General features: G+C 48.1%; 2 protein-coding genes and 1 pseudogene across 9 annotated transcripts; all 3 read right to left on the bottom strand.

Moving 5' to 3' along the window:
- Positions 1 to 1515: 1515 nt before the first annotated feature.
- On the bottom strand, positions 1516 to 8953 carry LOC105479268 (glutathione S-transferase mu 2). 3 transcript variants are annotated; one of them, XM_011737201.3, is made up of 8 exons: positions 7661 to 8948; positions 7294 to 7429; positions 6803 to 6867; positions 6411 to 6492; positions 6210 to 6310; positions 5119 to 5214; positions 4918 to 5028; positions 1516 to 2057 (listed from the first exon to the last, which is right to left on the bottom strand). In XM_011737201.3, exons 1-8 carry the CDS (start codon positions 7694 to 7696, stop codon positions 1968 to 1970), a joined length of 717 nt encoding a protein of 238 aa, XP_011735503.1. In that variant the 5' UTR covers positions 7697 to 8948; the 3' UTR covers positions 1516 to 1967. The 3 variants fall into 3 exon arrangements, with proteins under 3 accessions (XP_011735503.1, XP_011735505.1, XP_011735504.1); XM_011737203.2 differs by having other exon boundaries at positions 7294 to 7369; positions 7661 to 7811; XM_011737202.3 differs by lacking the exon at positions 1516 to 2057 and adding an exon at positions 2064 to 2667 and having other exon boundaries at positions 7661 to 8953.
- Positions 8954 to 9321: 368 nt separating this feature from the next.
- Positions 9322 to 19695, bottom strand: LOC105479266 (glutathione S-transferase mu 4). 6 transcript variants are annotated; one of them, XM_071098607.1, is made up of 9 exons: positions 19345 to 19695; positions 18959 to 19034; positions 18462 to 18526; positions 18064 to 18145; positions 17865 to 17965; positions 16820 to 16915; positions 16619 to 16729; positions 13613 to 13679; positions 9322 to 11076 (listed from the first exon to the last, which is right to left on the bottom strand). In XM_071098607.1, the coding sequence occupies exons 1-9, from the start codon at positions 19378 to 19380 to the stop codon at positions 11000 to 11002; spliced, it is 711 nt and encodes a 236-aa protein (XP_070954708.1). In that variant the 5' UTR covers positions 19381 to 19695; the 3' UTR covers positions 9322 to 10999. The 6 variants fall into 6 exon arrangements, with proteins under 6 accessions (XP_070954708.1, XP_011735500.2, XP_011735501.2 ...); XM_011737199.3 differs by lacking the exons at positions 9322 to 11076; positions 13613 to 13679 and adding exons at positions 14012 to 14561; positions 15764 to 15857; XM_011737197.3 differs by lacking the exons at positions 9322 to 11076; positions 13613 to 13679 and adding exons at positions 14012 to 14561; positions 15764 to 15929.
- A 4340-nt stretch (positions 19696 to 24035) lies between these two features.
- On the bottom strand, positions 24036 to 24826 carry LOC105479269 (large ribosomal subunit protein uL30 pseudogene; annotated as a pseudogene).
- Between the last annotated feature and the right edge of the window lie 2171 nt (positions 24827 to 26997).

A 26997-nucleotide genomic window follows, 5' to 3' on the forward strand; every position in this document is an offset into this window, starting at 1 on the left:
TATGGGATTGCTGTCAGGGTGGAGGAAGCCTATGCTTAGAATGTTTCGGCAAGGATGTGAGTCAGGAAGACATCAACCTGTAGATCCCCACGTAGTCTTTGGAATTATAGACCTCAGAATGACAAACAGTAGAAGCTTAAGTAAAAAAGCAAAAGATATGGCCAGGCGCAGTGGCTCATGCATGTAATTCCAGCACTTTGGGAGGCTGAGGTGGGTGGATCACGAGGTCAGGAGTTCGAGACCAGCCTGGCCAACATGGTGAAAACCCGTCTCTAAACCAAAAATACAAAAATTATCTGGGCACAGTGGTGCGTGCCTGTAGTTCCAGCTACTCGGGAGGCTGAGGCAGGAGAATCCTTTGAACCCGGGAAGGGGACGTTGCAGTGAGCCAAGATCACACCACTGCACTCCAGCCTGGGCAACAGAGTAAGATTCCCTCTCAAAATAATAACAATAATAATAACTTTAAAAAATCAAAGGATGCAGTCAGACGCATCCACCTACTCACCAGAAATGCTCAATTTCAGAAAAGAGTGGGTAAGTCTGTTAGAGGTCTGAAGGTTTTCATCATAGAATTCTATCCCCAGCTGATATGGTTTGGCTGTGTCCCCACCCACATCTTACCTTGAATTGTAATAATCCCCAGGTGTCAAGAGTGGAGGCCAGGTGGAGATAACTGAATCATGGGGGCAGTTTTCCCCATACTGTTCTCGTGGTAGTGAATAATCTCACGAGATCTGATGGTTTTATAAGTGGGAGTTCCCCTGCACAGGCCCTCTTGCCTGCTGCCATGGAAGATGTGACTTTGTTCCTCATTTGCCTTCTGCCATGGTTATGAGGCCTCCTAGGCCCTGTGGAACTGTGAGTCCTTTAAACCTCTTTCCTTTATCAATTACCCAGTCTCAGGTATGTCTTTATTAGCAGCGTGAGAACAGACTAAAACATCAGCCAGAGTATTCAGTAAGCATGTAAAGACACTTTCAGTTGTGCAAGGACTAAAGACATTTCTCTCACAGGTACCCAGGAAACAGAGGAAGTAAACCCAGAGAGAACGTCCTGATGACAGCTGTGCAGCAAGCCTGGAGAGGGTACCTGGAAGCCATCTGAGAAAATCAATAGAGATTGGGTCCTGGAGACCTAACAGAAGTGATGCAGTCATATAGTGGGGAAGGTAAAAGGGACCCTGGTTCTCTCTGATGGAGATTCCACCCCCTTGGGGTCCTATTCAATGAGACACAAGCTCTGGGTAATTATGGAAAGCACTCAGTAAGGCTGGATGAATGAATGGGAGACCCAGGCCCAGAAAGAGACATCCTTTCCACAGAGCCTCAGGGAGCTTCCTGCTCTGAGTCTGTCAGAAATGGGAGCAAGAATTGTCAAATGCCTTACTATGCCCAGCAGACTCCGTTAGAACCCGGCCACTACCAGGATCACCAGCCAGTCCCTTGGAAGAGGCAGTGACAGACAGACAGTCTGGGTAGATGGCCAGGAGCAAATAAGACAAGACACAGCAAATGTGATTGAGGCTTTACTTCGATCAGGAAGGCCTAAGGCAGGGGTCATGTTACAGGAGCAGGGCCTGTAAACCAGTCAATGCTGCTCTATCATGTAGCACAGGGACAGCTCCCGGCTGAGCTCCACAGGCGAGGGGCTAGGCAGGCCCCTCAAAGCAGACACAACCACTAACAGGAAGGAAGGTCAGGCTGGCTTTAGTGCCGCGAAGGGTAATGTTGGGAGGGAGATGTTCATGAAGAAAAGTGGGTAGCTGAGGCTTTAAAGGGCCTGCATGGGACAGGGGTTTAGGGGAAGTGAAGTGGGGATAATAAAGTCTTGGGGGTAAAGATGGGAATAAACAGGAGAAAGCAATGGGGAGGCAGGTGCTGGGATGCAGAGTCCAGCTGCGCTCCACAGCCTGGGCAGAGGGCTGAGTATGGGCACCTCACTCCCACCTCCTGGCCTTCCAGGCATTACTTGTTGCCCCAGACAGCCATCTTTGTGAACACAGGTCTTGGGAGGAAGCGGCTGGACTTCATGTAGGCAGAGATCTTCTCCAAGCCCTGAGACGGGGGAAAATAAGGCCAGAGCTCAAGGTCAGCTGCCTATGAGGACAGCCCCACTGCAGACACAGCAGGTCAGGGCCTTGGCCACAGCCTTTCCACGTGGGCTCAAGTGCTGGGACATCACACAGCCTCTTAGGGTCCCCAGATCTGCAGAGTTAACTCTTCCAGCTTCCTTTAAGTAATGCTGTACCACAGTAACAGCTAACACTTATGGAGATTCTACACTGTGCTGGCTGCTCTGTACCCAAGAGAAATTATAATACAAGCTTAGAAAATCCACTTGACTGCTCTGCAAGGCTGAATCTATTATCATCGTTTCTCATGTGGGAAACAGAAGTTCAGCAACTACCTCACATTTAAATACCTAGTAAGGGGAACAGGGCTACAGTGTAGCCTGGTTCTGTCTCTCTCTGGTTCTGGCCTCTTTCTGCCAAAATCTCTTCTTCTGCCCCACCACCCCTCACACCGGGCCCTGTCATCCTTGACTGCACAAACCGTCTCCTTTTCCACAGGGAGGCTCTTGGCTTGTCTGGGTGTAGACACACAGAAGGGACCTCCAGCAGAACAAACGGGCTCACAACACACTCACCCAATGTCTCAGTAAAACCTGGATGAAAGTGGAATGGGGGGTGGCAGCGCATAAGAAAATGAAAGGCGAGACTAGGCTCTAATTATTCCCCTTAAAGCAGAAAGTCCAAAGTTCTCTATCTAGTACCTGAGTAAAATCTCACTATGCCCTAACCCATGGCATCTCCAGCCCTGCTGCTGCAGATCAGGCTACAAGACACTCAGATGTGCTGTGCACAATCTTACCAGGATTGAATGCCCAGATAAGGTATTCAGAAAGATCCAGCCAGGCATGGTGGCTCACACCTGTAATCCCAGCACATTGGGAAGCCGAGGTGGGTGGATCACCTGAGGTCAGGAGTTCGAGACCAGCATGGTCAACATGGTGAAACCCCATCCCTACTAAAAATACAAAAATTAGCCGGGCATGGTGGCAGGCAACTGTAATCCCAGCTACTCAGGAGGCTGAGGCAGAGAAATGCTTGAACCCAGGAAGCGGTGGTTGCAGTGAGCCGAGATCATGCCACTGCACTCCAGCCTGGGCAACAGGCTTGACCCTGGCACATCACAGCCCATAGCCCTCCACTCTCCTCCACCCCTCCCTTCCCACCACCTCTTATATAACTCCAAGGCCACTCAGCCTGGACCAGAACCACAGAACCAGAGCTGATGGGAACTAGCTGAGCAAGCAGATCTCTTGATGGGGAGTGGAAAAGGGAAACAGATTCAAGGCTCAGAAGCCTGATGGACTAATGCCTCAAATTCCCAAATCTGTAGTAATGTAGGATTTGCTGCTCTCAAACAAGTTCAGCACACGCCTCACAGGCTGCTTTGCCTGCAGGCCTCTCATTGTACTCATTTTCAGGATGGGTCAGTCATCTATGCATCTCCCACTGTGCCTCACACCCTGCCTCATGCAGAGAAGGTCAGTGAATAGGAGTAAAATCAGCGTGCCATTCATCTCACAGGGGGAACACGTGGAACACTGGAGGGAGAAAAGAGAGGAAGAGGCCAGGCATGGTGGTTCATGCCTGTAATCCCAGCACTTACGGAGGCTGAGGCAGGTGGATCACCTGAGGTCAGGAGATCGAGATGAGCCTGGCCAACATGGCGAAACCCCATCACTACTAAAAATACAAAAATTAGCTGGACGTGGTGGCACACACCTGTAATCCCAGCTACTCAAGAGGCTGAGGCAGGAGAATCACTTGAACCCAGGAGATGGAGGTTGCAGTGAGCCGAGATCACTCCACTGCACTCCAGCCTGGGCGACAGAGCAAGATTCCGTCTCCAAAAAAAAAAAAGAGGAAGAGAGGTAAAGAAGGAAAGTGCCCCAGCACAGGGCATTTCAGCATAAGCTCCTCAACAGGGACACCCACATATGTACCCTAATCCAGCTCCAGCCACAGTTCTGGCTCTCAGGATTCCCCACATGGGGGTTTGATTGTACAAAGCTTCTGGAGGTAGCTACAAATACTGCCTGTGGGTTTAGTTATTCAACATCAATGCTACTATGTGTCAGTCCTACTATTGCCAGCTGCATCCGTGGTCCTGAAGTGCTCTGCCTCTTCCAAAATGTCCTGGGCTGTGAAACCCAGGCTGGACAAGGCCTGAGGCTTTTTCTTTTGTCACAAAAGGGAGAGCTCCGACTGCTGCCCATAGATCCAGAGGCTCACAGGGAGCCCAGCACAGCCTCCACTGGCTCTGAGACCCTGAAGAAGGACTGATTCTCTCATTCTCAGTTTCCTTATCTCTAAAATGGGGGAGACGATTCTACCACCCTGTAGGAGTGTTATAAATTTCAAATTCCACGCAATAGGTATAATGTTCTGGGCACAGTTCGTGGCATGAAGCCAGCACTCAATAAATGCAAGTTATTCTTTTTTTTTTTTTCCACTTGAAATGGAGTCTCATTCTGTCATCCAGTCTGAAGTGCAGTGGCGCAATCTTGGCTCACCGCACCTTCCACCACCCGGGTTTAAGTGATTCTCCTGCCTCAGCCTCCTGAGTAACTGGGATTACAGGCACTCACCACCACGCCCAGCTAATTTTTGTTTTTTTTGTTTTTTTAGTAAAGATGGGGTTTCACCATTTGGGCAGGCCAGTCTCAAACTACTGACCACAGGTGATCTGCCTGCATCAGCCTCCAAAGTGCTGAGATTACAGGCGTGAGCTACCGCGCATGGCCATAAATGCGAGTTATTCTTTGTGTAGCTTCAGGACTGGGAAAGCATCACAAAGGAGGGAAAGGAATAAGGGACATAAAGAGAAAGGAGGACGGGGGCATCACCTCAAATCGGGAGATGAAGTCCTTCAGGTTTGGGAAGGCATCCAGGCAGCTGGGCTCAAATACTTGGTTTCTCTCAAGGACATCATAAGCGATGAAATCCACAAAGGTGATCTGAATAAGGCCAAGGATATGTGGGCTGAAACCTCCATAATATAGGAAGTATGACAAATCTGTACTGTCCCCATCACATGCCCCCATTACCTTGTCCCCAAGAAACCATGGCTGCTTCCCCAGAAACTGTGAGTAGAGCTTCAGCATTTCAGGAAGTCCCTCCAGGTATTCTGGCTTCAGTTTCTCCTGAGGCAGAAAACAGCTGTCACCACCCTCAGACAAAAGCTCCCTGCACAGATGTGGCCTCCCAGATTTGTGCATGGCCCCAGCTGGCCATGGGTAAGCAGCCATCTTCCCCACAGCTGGAACTGGGGCAGTGCCCAGGCTTCGATTGGATATATCAGCATTTATTAGACTCTGACTGGGTAGCTGGAGTCTTCCTGAGGTGATGGGATGGCAGAGCGGAATGTGACACTGTCCCTAAATCTGTCCCCATTGACCTCCCAACAACCTCTGGGTCAGCCCCAGGAGCACCTGAGCACCTGGCAGGCTCTGGACCCAGATATGAGCAGAATCAAGGATGCAAAGAACTAAAGGAGCTCAGAGAAAGAAGTAGAAAGTTCCTCCTAGTGGGGCAGCAGAAGAATACAATTGCCATTGAGTGGTTTCTGGAAAGATAAGGAGATATTCAGAGGATGAGTAGAAGAAAGGAGGGGAAAAAGAAGCCTCTGGCTGCCCCTAAGCTGCCTGTTAGGAAAATTCGCTGATCTCAGTGTATGTCAAGAGAGCACTCAGAAGACACCAAAATTGCAGGTGCCATTAGATTCCTTTGTTTTGCACTTGTTTTCCTCATAGTTTGTGTATTCCAAAGCAGGCAGATGATATAAACCACTGGGAGAGAGAGTCCAAACCACTGGGAGACAGAATCTGGAAAGAGGTCATGGGTCAGAGATGGAGGGGACTCTGGAAGTAACCATTACTGTCTAGAGAGTGAATTCATACCTGGAGAGTCAGGATTCTGTAAGTAGATTGGTGGGGAATTGATTTAGAGGTTTTATTTGACATGACTTTGGGGTTTGAGGGTCATTCTGGTGGCAGTATAGGAAATAGCTTGAAGGATGAGTAGCACTACAGAGTTCAAATGGAAAACAGGACCCATGTAGATGGCAGGACCAGAGTCTTGGCTCCCGATCAAAACTCTGCAGGGAAAGGGGAGACTGGGAGTGGGGTGGGAGACTCACAAAATCTGGGTCATAGCAGAGTCTGGCCAGCTGCATGCGGTTGTCCATAAGCTGGTTCTCCAAAATATCTTCCCGAATCTTCTCCTTTTCGGTCTCCCCACCTACCACCCACAAAACATAGACTCACTCTCAGCATCGCACCCCAATCCAGCCAAGGAGGAGGCCACCTTCCCCCCACACACTGCAGCAAACCACACTCACACAGGTTGTGTTTGCGGGCAATGTAGCGCAGGATGGCGTTGCTCTGGGTGATCTTGTGAGTCCCATCAATCAAGTAGGGCAGCTGGATGAATGGGAAACCGGGGAAGCTCAGTTGGGCCACCAGGTTCCCCAGCATCCCCTTCCCATAAGCAAGGGCAAAGAGGAGACTCAGCACTCACTGTGCCTGCTCATGGCAGGCCTGAAATAAGAATACTGTCATATGGACGAATGAGCTTTGACACAGATCATCATGGAAGGGCTGTGTAGACAGCCAGGTGTGACAGGAATTGGGCAGAAGACTCCGGATCCTAACCCCTCTAAGCTGGGGAGAGGAGATGCGGTCAGAGACACGTTGCACTTGCCCCCAAAACTGCCCCTTCCCCTGCACCTACATTGGGAAAGTCCAGGCCCAGCTTGAATTTTTCATTCAGCCACTGGCTTCTGTCATAGTCAGGAGCTGTGGTGGGGAAGATGAAGTGAAAACAAACCTCCCCAGAGCCCAGCCCTCCTTCCCCGGGACCCTCCCAAGGAGCCAGTGGCAAGACCCTGAGACAGGGGGATCTAGAATCTGACCACTCAGCCCCGCATCCCAGGGTTCAGAGAGAAAGAATCTCGTTGAGGGCTCTGGACCCCACAAGGCTAAGGCTTCCAGGGTTTAGGCAACCCCTAAGGGACACCCAACCCAATCAGACAGGGGGCTCAGCATCCCACCCCAGCATTCTGCCTTGCAAGGCCAGAGGGCTCCCTCACCAGGGCTCAGGGAAGGGACAGCCTGCAGCTCCAGCAGGAGAGGCCTGCAGAAGCAGCCACAGGTGGCCACCATGGGTTGCTTGGTGCCAGCCTAGTGTGAGTGGGCAGGGCCCAGACACGAGGGTGCCATTACCATCCCCCATTGTGTACTTCTTTTCCTCGTAACTTGAGCCTGTGTATTCCAGGAGCAGGCGGATGGAGTGGGCCAGCTGGGAGAGATGGCCCGCAGCTCGGGTCAGAGATGGAGGGTCCCTGACTTGGGGACTTCTCTGCACAAGGGGAGCCCCCAGTTTACACTGCACATACCCATCGCCTCCTCTCCTTCCGGCCTCACACCTCCCCCCACCCCGCCCCGCCACACGCACACACAGCGGCAAGCACAGGCCCTCCTGTGAGGGGCAGCGCTGAAGAGGAACCTTCCCTAGAGCCCGTCCCGCAGCTGCTCCACACTTCCCCACCCCCGCGCCCCCCGTCCCACCGCCCAGCGGACCCTCGCTCACCCCGCGGATGTTCCAGTACCCCAGTGTCATGGGCATGGTGCTGGTTGCTGCGGATTCTGCAGACAGGCTTCGGCGGGGCGGGGCTCAGACTTTGTGAGAGGCCCAGAGAGGGTAGAGAGGGAGCCTTGCTGAGACCCCGCCCCTCGGCCCGCTCTGCCCCCGAAATGCGCCAATCTGGAGGCCCGAAGCGCGCTCCCGGGGCTGGAAGGAATAAGATCCCCTCCCACCTCCCAGCCCCAAGGGTTCCAGGAGAGAGTTAACCATGCCCAGAAGCCCGGCGGGGGCGGTGGTAGGGGGAGAACTGTTTGAGCCCAGGGGTTCGAGGCTGAACTGAGCTATGATTGCGCCGCTGCACTCTAGGTTAGGCAAGAAAGAAAGGCTCTCTCTAAAAAAGAGAGAGAGATTCTGAATAAAGTAGTAATAGCCTAATAAAGAAAAATAACACAAAAGAACATTTGGTGCTCAGGGATTCACTGGATAAGTTTTCAAAACTTTTCAAAAGGCATGTATGATATAGATTGTTATAAACTGCAGACACACATGGCATGACAGACCTAACATGGGAAGGACAACACAGGCAAGGATGATTGTAACTGTCACTTATCAGCCTAAATCCAAACGTCAGGAATGCCGCCTCAGAGAAAAGAAAATGATGTTTTTGTCATAAGTGGTGCTGTGCTCCTAGGGAGCTTGCTGGGCGGGGAGAGAGAAAGGCGGGGAGCAGGGGCTGGGGGACTCAGGAGGAGGGAGGAGAAAGCCCATGTGGAAACGTTAGAATCTGGGGTAATCAGAGGTCTTTGTATTAATTCCTTTTGCAAATTTTTCAAACTCTGATATTAAATCAAAATAAAAAGCTTAAAAAAACAAACTACCAGGACAGACATATACAAATATTATTAACTGAAATAAATGTTCCATCAAAAACGACTTACCTTAAGTACATGAGTAACATTATGATTTCTATTATTATTTTAATACTAGTCTCCATCCAGCACATCACTGGTCTTCAAGTGGAGGTAACTTTGCCCCTCAGGGGACACGTAGGTCTGTCTGGAGACTTTGTTAATTGTCACCACTGGGAAGCGCCCATGGCATCTAGTGGGTAGTTTGGTTAGGACGCTGAACACCCTGCGACAGGACAGTGCACCACAACAAAGAATTCTGCCCTCCAAAATGACAGTACTGCTGAGGTGAAGAAACTCTCATCTAAAATCCGGCCAACGTGGTGAAACCCCGACTCTACTAAAAATACAAAAAATTAGCCAGACCTCGTGGCAGGTGCCTGTAATCCCAGCTACTCAGGAGGCTGAGGCAGGAGAATCGCTCGAACCAGGGAGGCAGAGGTTGCAGTGAGCTGGGGTTGCACCACTGCACTCCAGCCTAGGTGACAAAGTGAGACTCTGTCAAGAAAGAAAGAAAGAGAGAGAGAGAGAGAGAGAGAGAGAGAGAGAGAGAGAGAGAGAGAGAGAGAAAGAAAGAAAGAAAGAAAGAAAGAAAGAAAGAAAGAAAGAAAGAAAGAAAGAAAGAGAGAGAGAGAAAGAGAGAAAGAGAGAAAGAGAGAAAGAGAGAGAGGAAGGAAGGAAGGAAGAAAGGAAGGAAGGAAGGAAGGAAGGAAGGAAGGAAGGAAGGAAGGAAGGAAGGAAGGAAGGAAAGAAGGAAAGAAGGAAGGAGGGAGGGAGGGAGGGAGAAAGGGAAGGAAGGAACCCAGGAATGGGTCAAAAGTTGCAGTGGGAGAAAAAAGGCCCTCAAAATTCTGGTGGCAGGAAGGAGACCAGAGGACCCACTTCCCTGAACACTAGCTGGCAGAAGGGAGGACCTTGAGATAATCTCAGCCGGTGCAGTCCCTGCAGGAATCAAGCTGCACATCAGGAATGAGAGAAGGAGAACTGGGCAGGGAAACGGTCTACCAGGTGGACAGGCTGGGCAGCCTGGTCTTCCAGGATACACGGTAGGGAGTGTGGGACTCTTTCTGCCAGTCAGCCTGCAGGCCTCCCTCTGCAGCTCTGAGCACATTGTTCCAGAGCCAGGCAGCCTGAGCCCAGCACCAGAGTGGGTAATTCCTTTAAGCTGCTGGGGTAAGGCTAGGCAGGATGAACTGAACTTATTTTTGGAAGGTATCCACCCAGCCTGGGAAGCATGCTGAAACACTGTCTACCAAATACACGAAAACTAGCTGGCCATGGTGGCCCTTGCCTGTGGTCCCAGCTACTTGAGAAGCTGAGGTGGGAGGATCACTGGAGCCTGAGAAGTTGAGGCTGCAGTGAGCCGTGATCACACCACTGCACTCCAGCCTGGGTGACAGAGTGAGACCCTGTCTCAAAAAAAAAAAAAAGTAAAAAAAAGTCAAATTTAAAAAGAAGGTATCTACCTGACTATCGTGCGTAGAAAGGTCTCAAAAGTCACTGCCAATTTGCAATGACCTGACTGGACTCTCGCTACATTTAACACCCCCATAGGGGTGGCCAAAAGTTGAATATATAATAAGCACCTGATGACTGCCACAGACGTAGACATGAGTGATGCTAGTAACCACAGAGGCAGCCCCCTTCCCACTGTTCACCCACCCTTCCAAGCCTGCCAGAGACCCTCACCCGAAATGAATCGGCAAATTGTGCAAGCAGGTGTTTTGATCTTTGGAGCCTTTAAAATAATGGTCAATGGGGAGATTTACCAGGAGAAAAGAGGATACCTTCCCTCAAAATCTCCTTGGAGTTTACTGCAAGGCATCTCAGACAGTTCTTTACATATAGAAAAAGCCCACAGGTAATAGATATGCTGTAGCGTTTTATCTTGTGTTTGATTTTTTAAAACTTACTCATTGATGATGGTGACCCACTTGTAGTTTTTTTGTTTGTTTGTTGTTGTTGTTTGCTATCTGTACTAGAAAGGGTTCTTCAAAATTTGAAGTGACGCCACTAAGATAAGCCTGTAGGAAATGTGTGCATTTATTTATAAATGTATCTATCTGTTATGGGAATTGGCTCACACAGTTTTGGAATGAAGTCCCACGATCTGCCGACTGCAGGATAGAGAAGGGGGAAAGCCAGTGCTATCATTCAGAGTCTAAAGGCCTCAGAACAAAGGTAAGGGTGGGAGGCGATGCTGTTAGTCCCTGATCAAGTCTGAAGGCCAGAGAACCAGGAGTGTGGATGTCCCGGGATAGGCGGAGATGGATGTCCCAGTCAGAAAGATCAAATTCACCCTTCCTCTGTCTTTTTCTTCTCTCTGGGCCCTGACAGTTTAGTGGATGCCCCCCTTCATTGCTGAAGGAAATCTTTGCTCAGTCTTCTGATTCAAAGGTGAATCTCTTCTGGAAATACCCTCACAAACACAATAATTTTACCAGCCATGTGAGCATCCCTTAGCCCAGTCAAGTTGATGCAGAAAATTAACCATCACATTATGCCACAGGAAACCTAGAACAGAATCACAATTAATTACATTGTGCCTATCGGAGAAAAAGCTTTGACTGCCACAAGATCATTCTTTAACCTTTCTCCAGGAATTGACTAAGCCACAGGCAGAGAATGGGTAAACAGAGAGTTTTATACAGGAGATTCAAGGACAGGTAGATTCATAGACTGTGATTCATTGGCAGAAACATGCACACACAATAAACAAAAAAGGTGAAGGTAGAAAACTTGAAGGTATTCTTATAAATCTTTAAAAATATCATAAGATGAAACTGTGATCCCTCAAGTACCTAAGGTAGTGCAGAAAGATCCATGTGCCTTGCAGATGGCACCATAAATTAAGTTATTCTCTCTGGGCCGGGCATGGTGGCTCACGCTTGTAATCCTAACACTTTGGATGGCTGAGGCAGGCAGATCACCTGAGGTCAGGAGTCTGAGACCAGCCTGGCCAATATGGTGAAACCCCATTTCTACTAAAAATACAAAAATTAGCTGGGCGTGGTGGTGCGCACCTGTAATCTCAGCTACTCAGGAGGCAGAGGCAGAAGAATTGCTGTAACCCAGGAGGTGGAGCTTGCAGTGAGCTGAGATCACGCCACTGCACTCCAGCCTGGGTGACAAAGCGAGACTCCATATCAAAAAAAAAAAAAAAAAAGCTATTCTCTCTGGAGAGCAATCAATTTATCTACGATAATACCATAACATCATCCTCACCTTTTACCTTGTAGTAATTGCCTTTGGGGACCAACTCAAATAAAGTAACCAAAAACCAGAGAAGGAATTAGTTTAAACATGATCACCCTGTTATAAAAAGAAATAAATTAGAAAAATCCACATGCCCAATAGGGTAAGAATGACTAGGCAAACTATAATTTATCCACAGGAAGTAATGATAGTCATTAAATGTTAGAAATAGGCATGCATATAGACTGCCAACATGTACAGATTCTTAAGTAAAATGTTAAAGAGAAAAAAACTGTAGAACCTAAGAGTGTGTATGCACATCAATCTCACCTATCCAAAGAAGTAGGCATGAATACAAACCTAAGAGAATTTGAAGTGACACACTACGATAAGCGTATAATTTGCTTAATAACTATTCAGTGAGAACCTACTATGCTCAGGGACTGTCCTAAGTGATATGCAAACACCTGTAACATCAGTGAACAAGAAGAGACAAAAACACATCCCCTCATGACGTTGATATCTTATGAGGAAAAGCAAACACACACAAGCACACAAATGGTATAAGACTTCTGTGCATGGTTTTCATTGAAGTGTAATGTACATACAGTGCACAGGCCTTAAGTGTGCTACCCTGTGGGCTTTTCCACTTCTATACGCTTCTGGAATCACCTCCCAGATAAAGAGAGAAAACTTACAGCACTCCACCAGGCGCCTTCAATAGGCAACCTTCCAGTTCTCACCAGGGTCACCAATCACCTGACCTGTGATACCATGGACTCATTTCCCTCTCCTGATTTTCGTGTAAGTGGAATGAGATCGTGTGTCCTTTCTCCTGTCTGGATCCTTTCACTGAACACGTCTGTGAGACCCATCCATGTTTTTGCACATAGCATTAGCACGTTTATTTTTATTATAGCGGAGTAAGTATTCCATTATACAAATGATGGAATTATGTTCATAAACCACAGTTCATTTGCTCATTCTTCTATTCAGGGAATTTGGATTGTTTTCAGTTATTGGCTATTTAAAATAAAGTTGCTTTTGGCATCATTATACCCAGCTCTTGGAATCCATTAGGACTCATTCCTGTAGGGTGGGACTTCTGGGTCCTGGGTAGATGCATATTTAGCTCTAGTTGACGCTGCCAGTATTCCAAAGTGGCTCTCCCACCAGCAAGGCATGACAGTTCCAGTTACTCCATAAATCACCAACAATTGTCAGTCCTTTCAATGTCAGCCATTCTAGTGGGGATACAGTAGGATCTACGGGTTTTTAACTTTCTGCTGTCTAATGATGTTGAGCATCTTCACATGAGCTTATTGGCCATTTGGATATTCATTTTTCAGAAATGCCTGTTCAAGTTTTCAGTCATCTTTTAATGGGTTGTATTTTTGGATACACAGTTTTTGGAGAAGAGATCTTTGTTGATTTGTAGTAAGTTCTCCCTGCTGAGCATTACCTGAATTCCTGACCCAAAAAATCAACAACTATTCGTGGTAACACAGCTTGGGAACTGCTGAGCTGGGAGAACCTTCCGGTGGAGCAGCTCACAGTAGAGCTTGGGTCCTAGAGATCTAAGAGCTGTGATGGGAGTCAGACAGTGTGGAAGACAGAAGGATCCTTGTTCTCTGTGACGGGAATTCCACCACCTCTAGGCATCTAAGACTTATTCTCTGAGACTAGCTCTGCCTAACCATGGAAAGCACTGAATAATACTGAATATAAATAAATGAAGATCTAGGCCCAGAAAGAGGCATCCTTTCTATAGAGCACTTTATGTGGCTTCCTGCTCTAAGGCGATCAGAAAAGGGATCAAGAAGTTGGAAACAGGGCCAGGCGTGGTGGCTCATACCTGCAATCCCAGCATTTTGGGATGCCAAGGTAAGAGGATTGCTTGAGCTCAGGAGTTCCTGACCAACCTGGGAAACATAAAGAGACACCATCTCACAAAAATTTTTTAAATACGGCCAGGTGTGGTGGCACACCTATAGTCTCAGCCATTTGGGAGGCTGAAGTGGAAGGACTGCTTGAGCCCAGGACTGGATGCTACAGTAAGCTATGATCCCACCAGTGCCCTTCACCTTGGAAAGCAGGAGACTTTGTTTCAAAAAAAAAAAAAGTTGGAAACACCTTACTAAGCCCATCATAATCTCTATGAACCCAGCTACCGCCAGGGTCACCAGCCAGTCCCTCAGAAGGAGCGGTGACAGACACGGTCTGGGCAGCCAGGAGCAAATAAGACAAGACTATATATAGCAAGTGTGGTTGAGGCTTTATTTTGATCAGGTAGGCCTAAGGCAGGGGCCATGCTGCAGGAGCAGGGCCTGTAAACCAATCAATGCTGCTCTTTCATGCAGCACGGGGACAGCTCGGGGCTGAGCTCCACAGGCGAGGGGCTAGGTAGGCCCCTCAAAGCAGACACAACCACTAACAGGAAGGAAGGTCAGGCTGGCTTTAGTGCAGGGAAGGGTAATGTTGGGAGGGTGATCTTCACGAAGGAAAGTGGGTAACTGAGGCTTTAAAGGGCCTGCATGGGACAGGGGTTTAGGGGAAGTGAGGAAGTCCAATAAAGTCTCGGGGGTAAAGATGGGAATAAACAGGAGAAAAGGACAAGGAGCCAGGTGCTGGGATGCACAGTCCAGCTTCACTCCACAGCCTGGGCAGAGGGCTGAGTATGGGCTCCTCACTCCCACCTCCTGGCCTTCAAGGCATTACTTGTTGCCCCAGACAGCCACCCTTGTGTACAGAGGTTTTGGGAGGAAGCGGCTGGACTTCATGTAGGCAGAGATCTTCTCCAAGCCCTGAGATGGGGGAAAATAAGGCCAGAGCTCAAGGTCAGCTGCCCATGAGGGCTGGGGTAACCCCACTGCAGACACAGCAGGTCAGGGCCCTGGCCACAGCCTTTCCACATGGGCTCCAGTGCTGTGGCATCACACAGCCTCTTAGGGTCCCCAGATCTGCAGAGTTAACTCTTCCAATTTCCTTAAAATAGTGTCATACCATAATAACAGCTACCACTTATGAAGATTCTACACTGTGCTGGGTGGACTATATCCAAGAGAAATTACAACATAAGCTTAGAAAATCCACTTGACTCTTCTGCAAGGCTGAATCTATTATCACCATTTCTCATGTGGGAAACAGAAGTCCAGCAACTACCTCACACTCAAATAGCTAGTAAGGGGGACAGAGCTGCAGTGTAGCCTGGTTCTGTCTCTCTCCAGTTCTGGCCTCTTTCTGCCAAATTCCCATCCTCCCCCAAATCCCTCAGGAGGTCCTCTTGCTGTCTGACTGCACAACATTCTTCTGTTTCACGGGGAGGCTCCTGGCTTGCCTAGGTTTGCACACACAGAGGGGACATCTGAAAATGTCCGTGCAGCCTGGAAGAGAGCCCAGATCTCACCCAAGGACCAGGCAAAACCTGATGAAAGTGGACAAGGTGTGTTGCGCCAGCAAAAGAAAGGTCAGACCAGGCTCTAATTATTCCTTGTAAAGCAGAAAGTCTAAACCTCCCCACCTGGTACCTGAGCTAAATACCACTGTGCCCTAACCCACCTCATCTCCAACCCCACTACCACAGACCAGGCTGTATGACACTCAGGTGTGCTCTGCACGATCTTCCCAGGATCAAATGGCCATGTAATTTCTAAGGATTCAGTCAGAGCCAGGGCTGCCTATTCCCAAAGGGCCACGCCCAGATGGACCGTGTGCTGCAGCCCTCAGCTCTCCTCCCCTCCCACCACCTCTTACATAACCCCAAGGCCACTCAGCCGGGACCAGAGCCAGAGCTGATGGGAACTAGCTGAGTAACCAGATCTCTTGATGGGGAGTGGGAAAGGAAAACAAATTCCAGGCTGAAAAACTTGTTGGACTAATGCCTCAAATTCCCAAATCTGTACTAAAGTAGGATTTGCTGCTCTCAAACAACTTCAGCACGGGTGAGATGGTTCCCCGTGAGTGGGGGCAGGCCCTGGGCCCGGTACCCAGGTGGTACCACACACACCTCACAGGCTGCTCTGCCTGCACTGCAGGCCTCTCACTGCACTCTTTTCCAGGATGGGGCGGTCATCTATGCATCTCCCACTGTGCCTCACACCCTGCCTCATGCAGAGGAGAAGGTCGGTGAATAGGAGTAAAATCAGTGTGCTACTCATCTCACAGGGGGAACACTTGGAACATTGGAGGGAAAAAAGAGAGGAAGAAAGATAAAGAAGGACACTGCCCCAGCACAGAGTACCTCAACACACACTCCTTCAACAGGGGCACCCACATATGTCCCCTAATCCAGCTCCAGCCTCAGCTCCATATCTCAGGATTTTCCACATGGGGGTCCAACCATGCAAAGCTTCTGGGGGTAGCTATGAATACTGCCTGTGGGTTTCATACTCGACATCAATGCCACGGTGTGTCAGTCCTACTATTGCCAGCTGCATCCGCACTCCTAAAGTTCTCTGCCTCTTCCAAAGTGTCCTGGGTTGTGAAACCCAGGCTGGATGAGGCCTGAGGCTTTTTTCTTTTGTCACAAAAGGGAGAGCCCTGACTGCTGCCCATAGATCCAGAGGCTCACAGGGAGCCCAGCACAGCCTCCACTGGCTCTGGGACCCTGAGCAAAGGCCTGACCCTCTCATTCTCAGTTTCCTTATCTCTAAAATGGGCAAGATAATTCTGTCACCCTGTAGGAATGTTGTAAAGTTCAAATTCCACACAATAGGTATTAAGTGCTGGGCACGGTTCCTGGCATAAAGCCAGCACTCAATAAATGCAAGTTATGCTTTGTGTAGCTCCAGGACTGGGAAAGCATCTCAAAGGAGGTAATGGAACAAGGGGCATCAAAGAGAAAGGAGGATGGGGGCATCACCTCAAAGTGGGAGATGAAGTCCTTCAGATTTGGGAAGGCGTCCAAGCACTTTGGCTCAAATATACGGTGGAGATCAAGGACATCATAGGCGAGGAAATCTACAAAGGTGATCTGCAGAAGGCCAAGAATGTGTGGGCTGGAACCTCCGTAACATAGGATGTATGACAAATCTCTAGTGTCCCCATCACATGACCCCATTACCTTGTCTCCAACAAACCATGGCCTCTTCCCCAGGAACTGTGAGAAGTGCTGCATCATTGTAGGAAGTCCCTCCAAGTATTCTGGCTTCAGTTTCTCCTGAGGCAGAAAACAGCTGTCACCACCGTCAGACACAAGATCCCTGCACAGATGCGGCCTCCCCAGTTCTGCGTATGGCCCCAGCTGACCACGAGCAAGCAGCCATCTTCCCCACAGCTGGAACTGGCTTAGTTGGACATACCAGCATTTATTAGGCTCCAAATGGGTAGCTGGAGGCTTTTGTGGCAATGGGATGGCAGAGAGGAACACAACACTATACCTGAATCTGACCCCACTGACCTCCCAACCACACTCCTCTGGGTCAGCCCAGGAGCACCTGAGCACCTGGCAGGCTCTGGACCCAGACACGAGCAGAATCAAGGATACAAAGAACTAAAGGAGCTCAGAGAAAGAAGTTGAAAGTTCCTCCTAGTGGAGTGGCAGAATAATTAAATGGACATTGAGTAGTTTCTGGAGAGATGAGATTTTGAGAGGCTGAGTGGAAGGAGACAGAGGAACAAAGGCCCTCTGGCCACCACTGAGCTGCCTGTTAGGAAAATGCATTCATCCCTGTGCGTGTCAAGGAGAAGCACTAGGAAAAGAATAGCATGGAATTCCACAGAGGAGGGTGCTATTACTTCTCCACTACGTACTTCTTTACCCCATAGTGTGAGTCTGCGTATTCCCCAAACAGGTAGATGGAGTGAACCAGCTGGGTTAGATGACCCGTGGCAAAGGTCAGGGGTCAGAGGTGAAGGGAATTCTGAATGCATGACTTTATTGTCTAGGAACTGAATTTCTAGCTTGGGATGTACGGACTTCCTATGATTGGTGGGGACTGATTTCAAGTTTTTATTTTATAGAGTTTAATGATATGTCAGTCACTCTGCTACAGTACAGGGAACCCTGAGAGAACCAAGAGCAGTGAGGAGTTCAAATTGTGAATAGGACCAGAGTAGATGGGAATACAAGAAGTCTGGCTTCTGGCCCAGACCAGGGAGGGACTCACAAAATCAGGGCTGTAGCAGACTCTGGCCAGCTGATTGGAGACGTCCATAGCCTGGTTCTCCAAAATGTCCACACGAATCTTCTCCTCTTCTGTCTCCCCACCTGCCACCCACAAAACACACTCACTCTGAGCATCGCACCCCAATCCAGCCAAGGAGGAGGCCACCTTCCCCCCACACACTGCAGCAAACCACACTCACACAGGTTGTGTTTGCGGGCAATGTAGCGCAGGATGGCGTTGCTCTGGGTGATCTTGTGAGTCCCATCAATCAAGTAGGGCAGCTGGATGAATGGGAAACCGGGGAAGTGCAGTTGGGCCACCAGGTTCCCCAGCATCCCCTTCTCATAAGCAAGGACTTATGAGAAGAGAGGAGACCGGGCACTCACTGTGCCTGCTCATGGCAGGCCTGAAATAAGAATACTGTCATATGAACGAATGAGCTTGGACACAGAACATCATGGAAGGGCTGTGTAGACAGCCAGGAGTGAGGGAATTGGGCAGAAGACTCCGGATCCTAACCCCTCTAAGCTGGGAGAGGAGATGCGGTCAGAGACACATTGCACTTGCCCCCAAAACCGCCCCTTCCCCTGCACCTACATTGGGAAAGTCCAGGCCCAGCTTGAATTTTTCATTCAGCCACTGGCTTCTGTCATAGTCAGGAGCTGTGGTGGGGAAGATGAAGTGAAAACAAACCTCCCCAGAGCCCAGCCCTCCTTCCCCGGGACCCTCCCAAGGAGCCAGTGGCAAGACCCCTGAGACAGGTGGATCTAGAATCTGACCACTCAGCCCTGCATCCCAGGGTTCAGAGAGAAAGAATCCCGGTGAGGGCTGTGGACCCCACGCGACTAAGGCTTCCAGGGTTTAAGCAAGCTCTGAGGAACACCCATCCCAGTTACCCAGACAAGGGGCCCAGCATCCCGCCCCAGCATTCTGCCTTGCAAGGCCAGAAGGCTCCCTCACCAGGGCTCAGGGAAGGGACAGCCTGCAGCTCCAGCAGGGGAGGCCTGCAGAGTCAGCCACAGGTGGCCACCATGGGTTGCTTGGTGCCAACTCAGCGGGAGTGGGCAGGGCCCGGACACGAGGGTGCCCATTACCGTCCCCCATTGTGTACTTCTTTTCCTCATAGCTTGAGTCTGTGTATTCCAGGAGCAGGCGGATGGCGTGGGCCAGCTGGGAGAGATGGCCCGCAGCTCGGGTCAGAGATGGCAGGTCCCTGACTTGGTGAATTTCTCTGCACCAGGCGAGCCCCCAGTCTACACTGCACGCACCTACACACCTGCCCTTCTTCTTCCCCCAGTCTACACTGCACTGCACCCCTCTCCGCCTCCCCGGCACACACACACACACACACACAGAGGCATGCACAGGCCCTCCTGTGAGAGATAGCCCTAAAGAGGAACCGTCCCTAGAGCCGGTCCCCAGCCGCTCGGCACTTCCCGCCCACGCGCCCGGTCCCACCGTGCAGCGGACCCTCACTAACCCCGCGGATGTCCCAGTACCCCAGTGTCATGGACATGATGCTGGTTAGTGTGGATTCTGCAGACAGGACTCAGCTGGGCTGAACTGCGACTTCCTCTGGGGTTCCTGGCGTGCAGGGGCGGGACCTAGTGCCAGACCCGCCCCCTCGGCCCCGCTGCGCCCGCCGATCTTCAAGGTCTTCACTTCCAACTGGCCGATCTTCAAGGTTGTCACTTCCAACCAACAGGCGCGGGGGGAGGCACGGAGAAGATTGCTGGATCCTCACTGGCTGGAAGGAGTAAGATCCACCGCCACCTCCGAGGGTTCAGGGAGCAACGTCCGGAGGCCCCAGGCGGGGCTGGACCTCGCCAGCTTCCGTAGCCCCGCCCTGGGGCGTTCCACCCTGCCGCGCCCCGCCCCACCCCACCGCGCCCCGACCCGCTTCAGAACTCTGCTGGGTCCCCAGGGATTTGGCTGTGCCCGTGAGAGTCAAGCCAGATCCTAAGAGAAAAGTTATTTCCCAGGTTCCTTCTTCTCCGGACGTGGCCCAGCCTTCCGCCTCTCGGCTGCCGAGTTTCCACAGGCTCTGGGAAACTGAGGCTGCCAGAGTCAGACCAAAGAGAGGTCTCAGAGAGTTTAATTCAACACTTCTTGGCAACTAAGTCTTAGAAGTCTGATGGTGTGCTCTCTCTGCTGAGTTGGGGAGCGTGGATGGAGGCCATGTCACTGAAGCTGGTAGAGCGCAGTCTCTGTCCCAGATGCTCCCGACCCTTTTGCGCTGGGCCAGTTCCCCAGCTCTGAGACGGTCCAGGCTCAGGAAGTGGCCTGTGTGTCAAGGTGGATTCCCATGTAGGTTTGCCTACAGCAAGGCGTTAGCACCATGCACACACAAGTGCTTGGACTTCTGAATAGTTATACTTCTCATTATACATTAAGATATTAAGAATTTATCATTCTGCGTCTATTTTTTTTGAAACGGAGACTCACCCTGTTGCCCAGTCTGGAGTGCAGTAGTGCGATCTCGGCTCATTGCAACCTCCGCCTCCCGGGCTCAAGTGATTCTCCTGCGTCAGCCTCCCGAGCAGCCGGGATTACAGGTGAGCGCCACTACGCCCTGCTAACTTCTTTGTATTTTCTGTAGAGATGGGGTTTCACCCTGTTGACCAGACAGGTCTTGAACTCCTGGTCTCAAGTGATCCACCGGCCTCCGCCTCCCGAAGTGCTGGGATTACAGGCATGAGCCACGGTGCCTGGCCTGTCATTCTGCGTTTATCCGTCTTGAGCTGGGAAAGATAAAATGTCTAGGTCCAATTGTGAAAATGATTTTTTAAGAAAGCTAACACTCATTAGAATAATAATTATGAAAGAAACCAGAACTGATATTGTTACATTAGTATTCACCCATTTGGTAATTCCTTTATTGAAACAACAGTTGTTGAGATCCTACCATATTCCAGGCACTGGAAAACAATCCTTCAAAGACATTGTACTTTGGCCACCTACGACTAGAAGTCAGGTGGGAACTACAGGGGAGATATTTTGAAAATACGGGACACTTCTTAGTGTTTTTGCACACTGAGAGGCAGTGGAGTGGGAGAGGGGTTGAGAAGTAGTGCCCGCTGTTGCAAGGACTCTGAGGAGCCAGGAAGATGGGCCCCAGGTGGCTTCTTCAGAAGGAGGAGTACAGCTCTGCGGAAGGCGGGAAGGACTGGAACAGCAGGATCTCCAAAGTAAGGGCCACAGTGGCCACGAGGATCACACCAGCGCGGGAAGTGGGTCTGTGGACAGGGATCAGGAGCAGTGGGGATGGAGGAGGCAGAAGTAGTGCCCTGGGGAAGAATGTGCACGCTGTTGTCAGTTCATTTTCTGCATGTCTGTGAGATCTAACTGGTTCACTGTGTGTTCACATTCTGCATTTCCTTACTGACGTTCTGTCTCAGCCTTTCCAAAATTGAAAGAGGGGTTTTAAAGCCTCCCATTGTTAATGTAGAACTGTCTATTTCTCCCTTCAGTTCTGTCAAATTTTGCTGCATATATCTTGGTTTATTCCTACTATGGGAATTGCATCCTGTATGAGAGAAATCAGTTATCCTTCCTGGATGGTCTACCAGATGACCTGTGCTTTCCTCATTTTAGAAGCTCTTGGTATGGTTTTTTTTTTTTTTTTTTTTTTTTTTTTTGAGATGAGAGTTTCGCCCTTGTTGCCCAGGCTGGAGTGCAATGGCGTGATCTCAGCTCACCACAACCTCCACCTCCCAGGTTCAAGCCGTTCTCCTGCCTCAGCCTCCCGAGTAGCTGAGATTACAGGCATGCGCCACCACGCCCAGCTAAGTTTGTATTTTTAGTAGAGACAAGGTTTCTCCATGTTGGTCAGGCTGGTCTCGAACTCCCACCTCAGGTGATCTGCCCCCCTCAGCCTCCCAAAGTGCTGGGATTACAGGTGTGAGCCACCGCGCCTGGGCACTTCTGGATATCTTTTTTAAGAAAACATGATTTCCTGGTGGGATGGTAGTTTTAAATATCTTGCAATCTGTAACAATTCATTGGAATCACAGGGTAAGTTACTGGGCAGTGGACAGAATGAGCCTGATGTCATGTAAGAAATAGGATTTTAGTGGAGCACTGATTACACTGGTATTAAGTATCATTTATTACAATAGGAATGAGTCAGTTTTGTGTTCCTCAAGATGAACAGATTCCTTGAGTAGAATTAAATAGTTTCTGCAAAGCATGCTGAGATGTCTCTGAAGAAAGCAAACAACCATGGTAGCCAGAATAAACCCAATATTAGTCCTGATTGATTGGCCTTGTAACGGCCTCAGCAGAAGCAATTTGTTGGCATGAAGTCTAAGCGCAATTGTTGCAAGACTGAAGATTGGGATTAATGATGTGAGTGAAACATAATTACCATAAGGAGCCAGTTAAAGGGAGGTTGCCTTGTGAAGTTTTTAAAAGGACAGCTATGAAATTTTTGTCAGCAGGGTTGTTAGATTCAGAGTGGCAGCAATGGTCTGGAAAAAAAAAAAAGTATAAGAAAATTTTGTTTTCTATTAAGTGGTAGATTGAGAACATAAGAGGTCAGAAGTAATAGGATGAGGGCCAGGTACAGTGGCTTGTGCCCATCATACCAGGTACTTGGGAAACTGAGGTGGGAGGATCACTAGAGCCCAGGAGTCTGAGGTTGCAGTGAGCTATGATTGTTCCACTGCACTCCAGCCTGAGCAACAGAGTGAGACCCTGGCTCTAAAAAAAAAAAGAAAAAGAAAAGAAGTAATAGGATAAAAATAAGGAAGCTAACATTAATATTTAGGTGGCTTCAAAGTAGAATAATAGCCAGGAAAGGGTGTTGGGTCAGAATGTTAATCCTTATCCAGAGTGCAGGGCAGAAGCTATCCACTTCGGAAGCCAGCATCTTCTGCAGCACACCTAAGAATCTCAGCTGAAGATTTCCAGTGGAGCCGGGCGCGGTGGCTCACGCCTGTAATCCCAGCACTTTGGGAGGCCGAGACGGGCGGATCACAAGGTCAGGAGATCAAGACCATCCTGGCTAACATGGTGAAACCCCGTCTCTACTAAAAAAATACAAAAAATTAGCCAGGCGTGGTGGCAGGTGCCTGTAGTCCCAGCTACTCAGGAGGCTGAGGCAGGAGAATGGCGTGAACCCGGGAGGCGGAGCTTGCAGTGAGCCGAGATCGAGCCACTGCACTCCAGCCTGGGCAACAGAGCGAGACTCCACCTCAAAAAAAAAAACAAAAAACAAAGATTTCCAGTGGAATGGGTGTCCCAGAGTCCGGAGGAAATTTATGTCTTTTGAGCTAGGAAATAGTTAACCTAAGGATCCATACTTTGGAGTATTACTGCTGCGTCAGTTGTTAACAGTATCTGATAAGGTCCATTTCCTCGAGGATCAAACGTAGTTTATCTCAGGTCTTCCCCAGAACACTAAATCTCTTGTTGTGGATCATAGGTGAGTGGTTTGGAAATGCAGATCATATCTGTTGATGATAAAGTGGAAGGTACTCTATGACGCCCTTGCAATTCTTAATCATATTTCATCATCATTGTAATAGGACCAAATCAAAGATTGGTAGTGAAATTTTCAAATACATGGACGGGCCATTTTTCTTTTTCTTTTTTTTTAGAGACAGGGTGTTGCTATATTGCCCAGGCCGGAGTGCAATAGCTATTCACAGGTGGAATCATAGTGCAGTACAGCCTCAAACTCTTGGCATCAAGCAGTCTCCCACCTCAGCCTCCTGAGCAGCTAAGACTACAGACACGAACCACCACACCCAGCTTGGCCTTGTATTAATTCAGAGGTATCAATGGTGTGAGCCCAAAGGTCCAAAAGGTGTTGCAGCTTCTTCGCCTTCATCAAATCTTCAATGGAACCTTTGTGAAGCTCAACAAGGCTTCAGTTAACATGCTGAGGATTGTAGAGCCACACATTGCATGGGGGTACCCAAAATCTGAAGTCAGTAAATGAACTAATCTACAAGCGTGGTTATGGCAAAATCAATAAGAAGTGAATTGCTTTGACAGACAATGCTTTGATTGCTCGATCTCTTGGTAAATATCGGAGGTATATTTAATAAATAATAAATATCAGAGGTATATCAGAGGTAAATAAGGAGGTAACCTGTTGGTCCCAGAAGGGGTTGATCTTATACACACTGAAGCTAGAAGTAAGATTTTATTTTATTTTTATTTTTCAATTTGAGAGCAGGTACTGTTTATTAACTGACCAGCTTAGAAAAATAATCATGGAAGACACCTTAGTTCATTCTTCTAATAAGCCTGTTGATCTGGTCCTCCCTGTTGCCAGCATCTCCACCTTCTACAAAATGGGTGGTCTTTTTCTTCATTCCACCTTGTGGAGAAGATAATTTGAAGGGCCACAGGAAGTTATTTGTTTCTTTGCAGAGTTTTCCAACAGTATAGATCCCATGAATCAGATCCTTCATGCAGATGATGCCATATTTACCAAGAGATCGAGCAATCAAAGCATTGTCTGTCAAAGCAATTCACTTCTTTTTGATTTTGCCATAACCACGCTTGTAGATTAGTTCATTTACTGACTTCAGATTTGGGTACCCCCATGCAATGTGTGGCTCTACAATCCTCAGCATGTTAACTGAAGCCTTGTTGAGCTTCACAAAGGTTCCATTGAAGATTTGACGAAAGCGAAGAAGCTGCAACACCTTTCGGACCTTTGGGCTCACACCATTGATACATCTGATCCTGATGACAAACACCAATGTGGGTTCTGCAGGCACATAGAAGTTGCCAGCTTTTCTTACCCCCCTTGCTAGTTGAATTTCAGTTCTATACATCTGCCTATTTGCTTTTTCACAGATACGCTTCCGCCTTGTCTTTTGAAGCATCTTTTGGGCAAACTTATTTCTCAGGCGCTTGATCTTCAGTTCTGTGAAATTCCTTTTCTTTTTCTGAAGGTTTTCTGGCACAGCAGAAACCTTCTTCTTCTTCTCTTTGACACCCTCCATGGTTCCAGCCAGAAAAGAGAAGATTTTAGACCACTGGAGTTTAAGGGAGGTTTGTTCATCTTAGCTGCCAAATTTCATTAGTTCCCTCTGTTTTTCCTGAGGACCATGGATGATAAGGACAGTAAAATTTTGGGGTAAAAGGCAAACTTTACAGAGTTCCTTAATAACAATACCAGTAAAATGAGTGTCGTTGTCATTATTAGAGAAATAAGTGGAAATTTCCAGGTTGGAAAACTAAATCAAGCAGAAATTTTTGCCACAGTTAAAACAGCCATAACTCTCTGGCAAGGAAAAGCTTTAATCATCCATCTTGAAAGAGAAAATAATAATACTAATAATAATAATAATAATAATAATCAGAACATATTTATAGTGCATTGCAGGAGGCATTCATATAAAGTGATTGGAGGTCTGAAGGGCCCTCGAGATCTTAGTTCTTATTCATATCCCACCTTTGCATTTACTAGGATCACATTGCTGGCAGTAGGACAAGTTTTTTAAATATCCTTAGGAATACCTCTAAAATTACCCCTACCAATGTTGGTTTAGTATTGTTGCCAGTTTATCCCTGCTATTATGAGTAATGTCACAAAGCATTTTTCTGAAATTCCACTTTAAATCATTTGGCATTATGTGTCAGCTATCCTGAGAGCATTAAATAGTCTCTTTTGCCATGAACACCCAAAATTTTCCCACTTCCAGATTTGTTCACTTTTCTACTTTTTGGAATCAGAGGTTTGTCTCTGACAGTTAAAAATGGCCTCTTTGAATCCTGTAAGAGCCCTCTTTTCTGTGTGATTTTCAGGAGCATTGATCTCGGTGATGCTCCTTGGGTTAGCATGGTGGTCCGCTAAAGTATTACTGGAAATTCTGGGTCTTTGTGCATTGAATGGTGGTCTACTTTTATTACAGCTATTTCCTCAGGTAACAGCAAAGCAGCTGAAAGTTTTATTTTTCATCCATCATCCAATTTTTGCAGGTTTTTGTGGAGGTTAGAAAACTCTTCATTTCCAAAGCATTCCCAATTCACAGACTCCCCAAAAGTGCATCTGCCATTAGTGTATATGCTTACTCTTTTACACTTTACCAGCCAGCAGACCCAGATGAGGGCAATTATTTCAGTCATTGCAGCTGATTTACTTTCTGGAGTGGTCTCTACTTTAAGGGTGAATTTAGGTCTGTGATAGCATTTTAAAATACGAACAAATGAAATCAGATCAGGGCTATCCAAGGGAATTTCCAACAAGATATTTTAAGAGCATGTGAAAAACACTGAGAGTTAACAGAATAATTTGGTGAAAAAAAGAACTTCTAGTAATCTGGGTGTAAAACAACTGAGTCATTTCACATGACAGAGCCAAATCCTAATTTTACTGCTTTAGTACATAATTTTCTAATAGATTATAATAAAGGCTCTATTAATATTCCTTTATTTGTATGCATTTAGGCATACACAGATATATAAATATACAAATAGGTAACAAATTAAAACTTTTTTAAGTTGTAATAAAAACACTTAAAATGAGATCTGCTTGTTAGTGGTGGAGGGCGTTCAGGTTCTTGGCATTTTGTTTTTTTGTTGTTGTTGTTATACTTTAAGTTCTAGGGTACATGTGTACAACATGCAGGTTTGTTACATATGTATACATGTGACATGTTGGTATGCTGCGCCCATTAACTCGTCATTTACATTAGGTATATCTCCTAATGCTATCCCTCCCCCCACCCCCTACTCCACGACAGGCCCTGGTGTATGATGTTCCCCACCTTGTGACCAAGTGTTCTCACTGTTCAATTCCCACCTATGAGTGAGAACATGTGGTGTTTGGTTTTCTGTCCTTGCGATAGTTTGCTCAGAATGATGGCTTCCAGCTTCATCCATGTCCCTGCAAAGGACATGAACTCATCCTTTTTTATGGCTGCATAGTATTCCATGGTATATATGTGCCACATTGTCTTGATCCAGTCTATCGTTGATGGACATTTGAGATGGTTCCAAGTCTTTGCTATTGTGAATAGTGGGTTCTTGGCATTTTGAATAAAGCAAGGAGAGAATGAAGCAACAAAAGCAGAGATTTATTGAAAATGAAAGTATACTCCACAGGGTGGGAGCAGGCCAAGCATAGGGTCTCAAGAGCTTGCATTCAGAATCTTCTGGGGTCCAAATACCT

The sequence above is a fragment of the Macaca nemestrina genome, chromosome 1 (genome assembly GCF_043159975.1).
Source record: "Macaca nemestrina isolate mMacNem1 chromosome 1, mMacNem.hap1, whole genome shotgun sequence".
NCBI classification, from domain to species: Eukaryota; Metazoa; Chordata; class Mammalia; order Primates; family Cercopithecidae; genus Macaca; species Macaca nemestrina.

Excerpts from the sequence above, each read along its gene's own strand:
- LOC105479266 (XM_011737198.2), bottom strand. The coding sequence starts at position 19,380 with ATGTCCATGACACTGGGGTACTGGGACATCCGCGGG. Across the intron at positions 18,527-18,958 it reads GAAGTACACAATGGGGGACG|CTCCTGACTATGACAGAAGC; the intron begins GTAATGGGCACC and ends TCCCCACCACAG. Across the intron at positions 18,146-18,461 it reads TGGGCCTGGACTTTCCCAAT|CTGCCCTACTTGATTGATGG; the intron begins GTAGGTGCAGGG and ends CCATTCATCCAG.
- LOC105479268 (XM_011737201.3), bottom strand. The coding sequence starts at position 7,696 with ATGCCCATGACACTGGGGTACTGGAACATCCGCGGG. Across the intron at positions 7,430-7,660 it reads GGTACTGGAACATCCGCGGG|AGAAGTCCCCAAGTCAGGGA; the intron begins GTGAGCGAGGGT and ends CCCCTTGTGCAG. Across the intron at positions 2,058-4,917 it reads ACTTCATCTCCCGATTTGAG|GGCTTGGAGAAGATCTCTGC; the intron begins GTGATGCCCCCG and ends CCCCCGTCTCAG.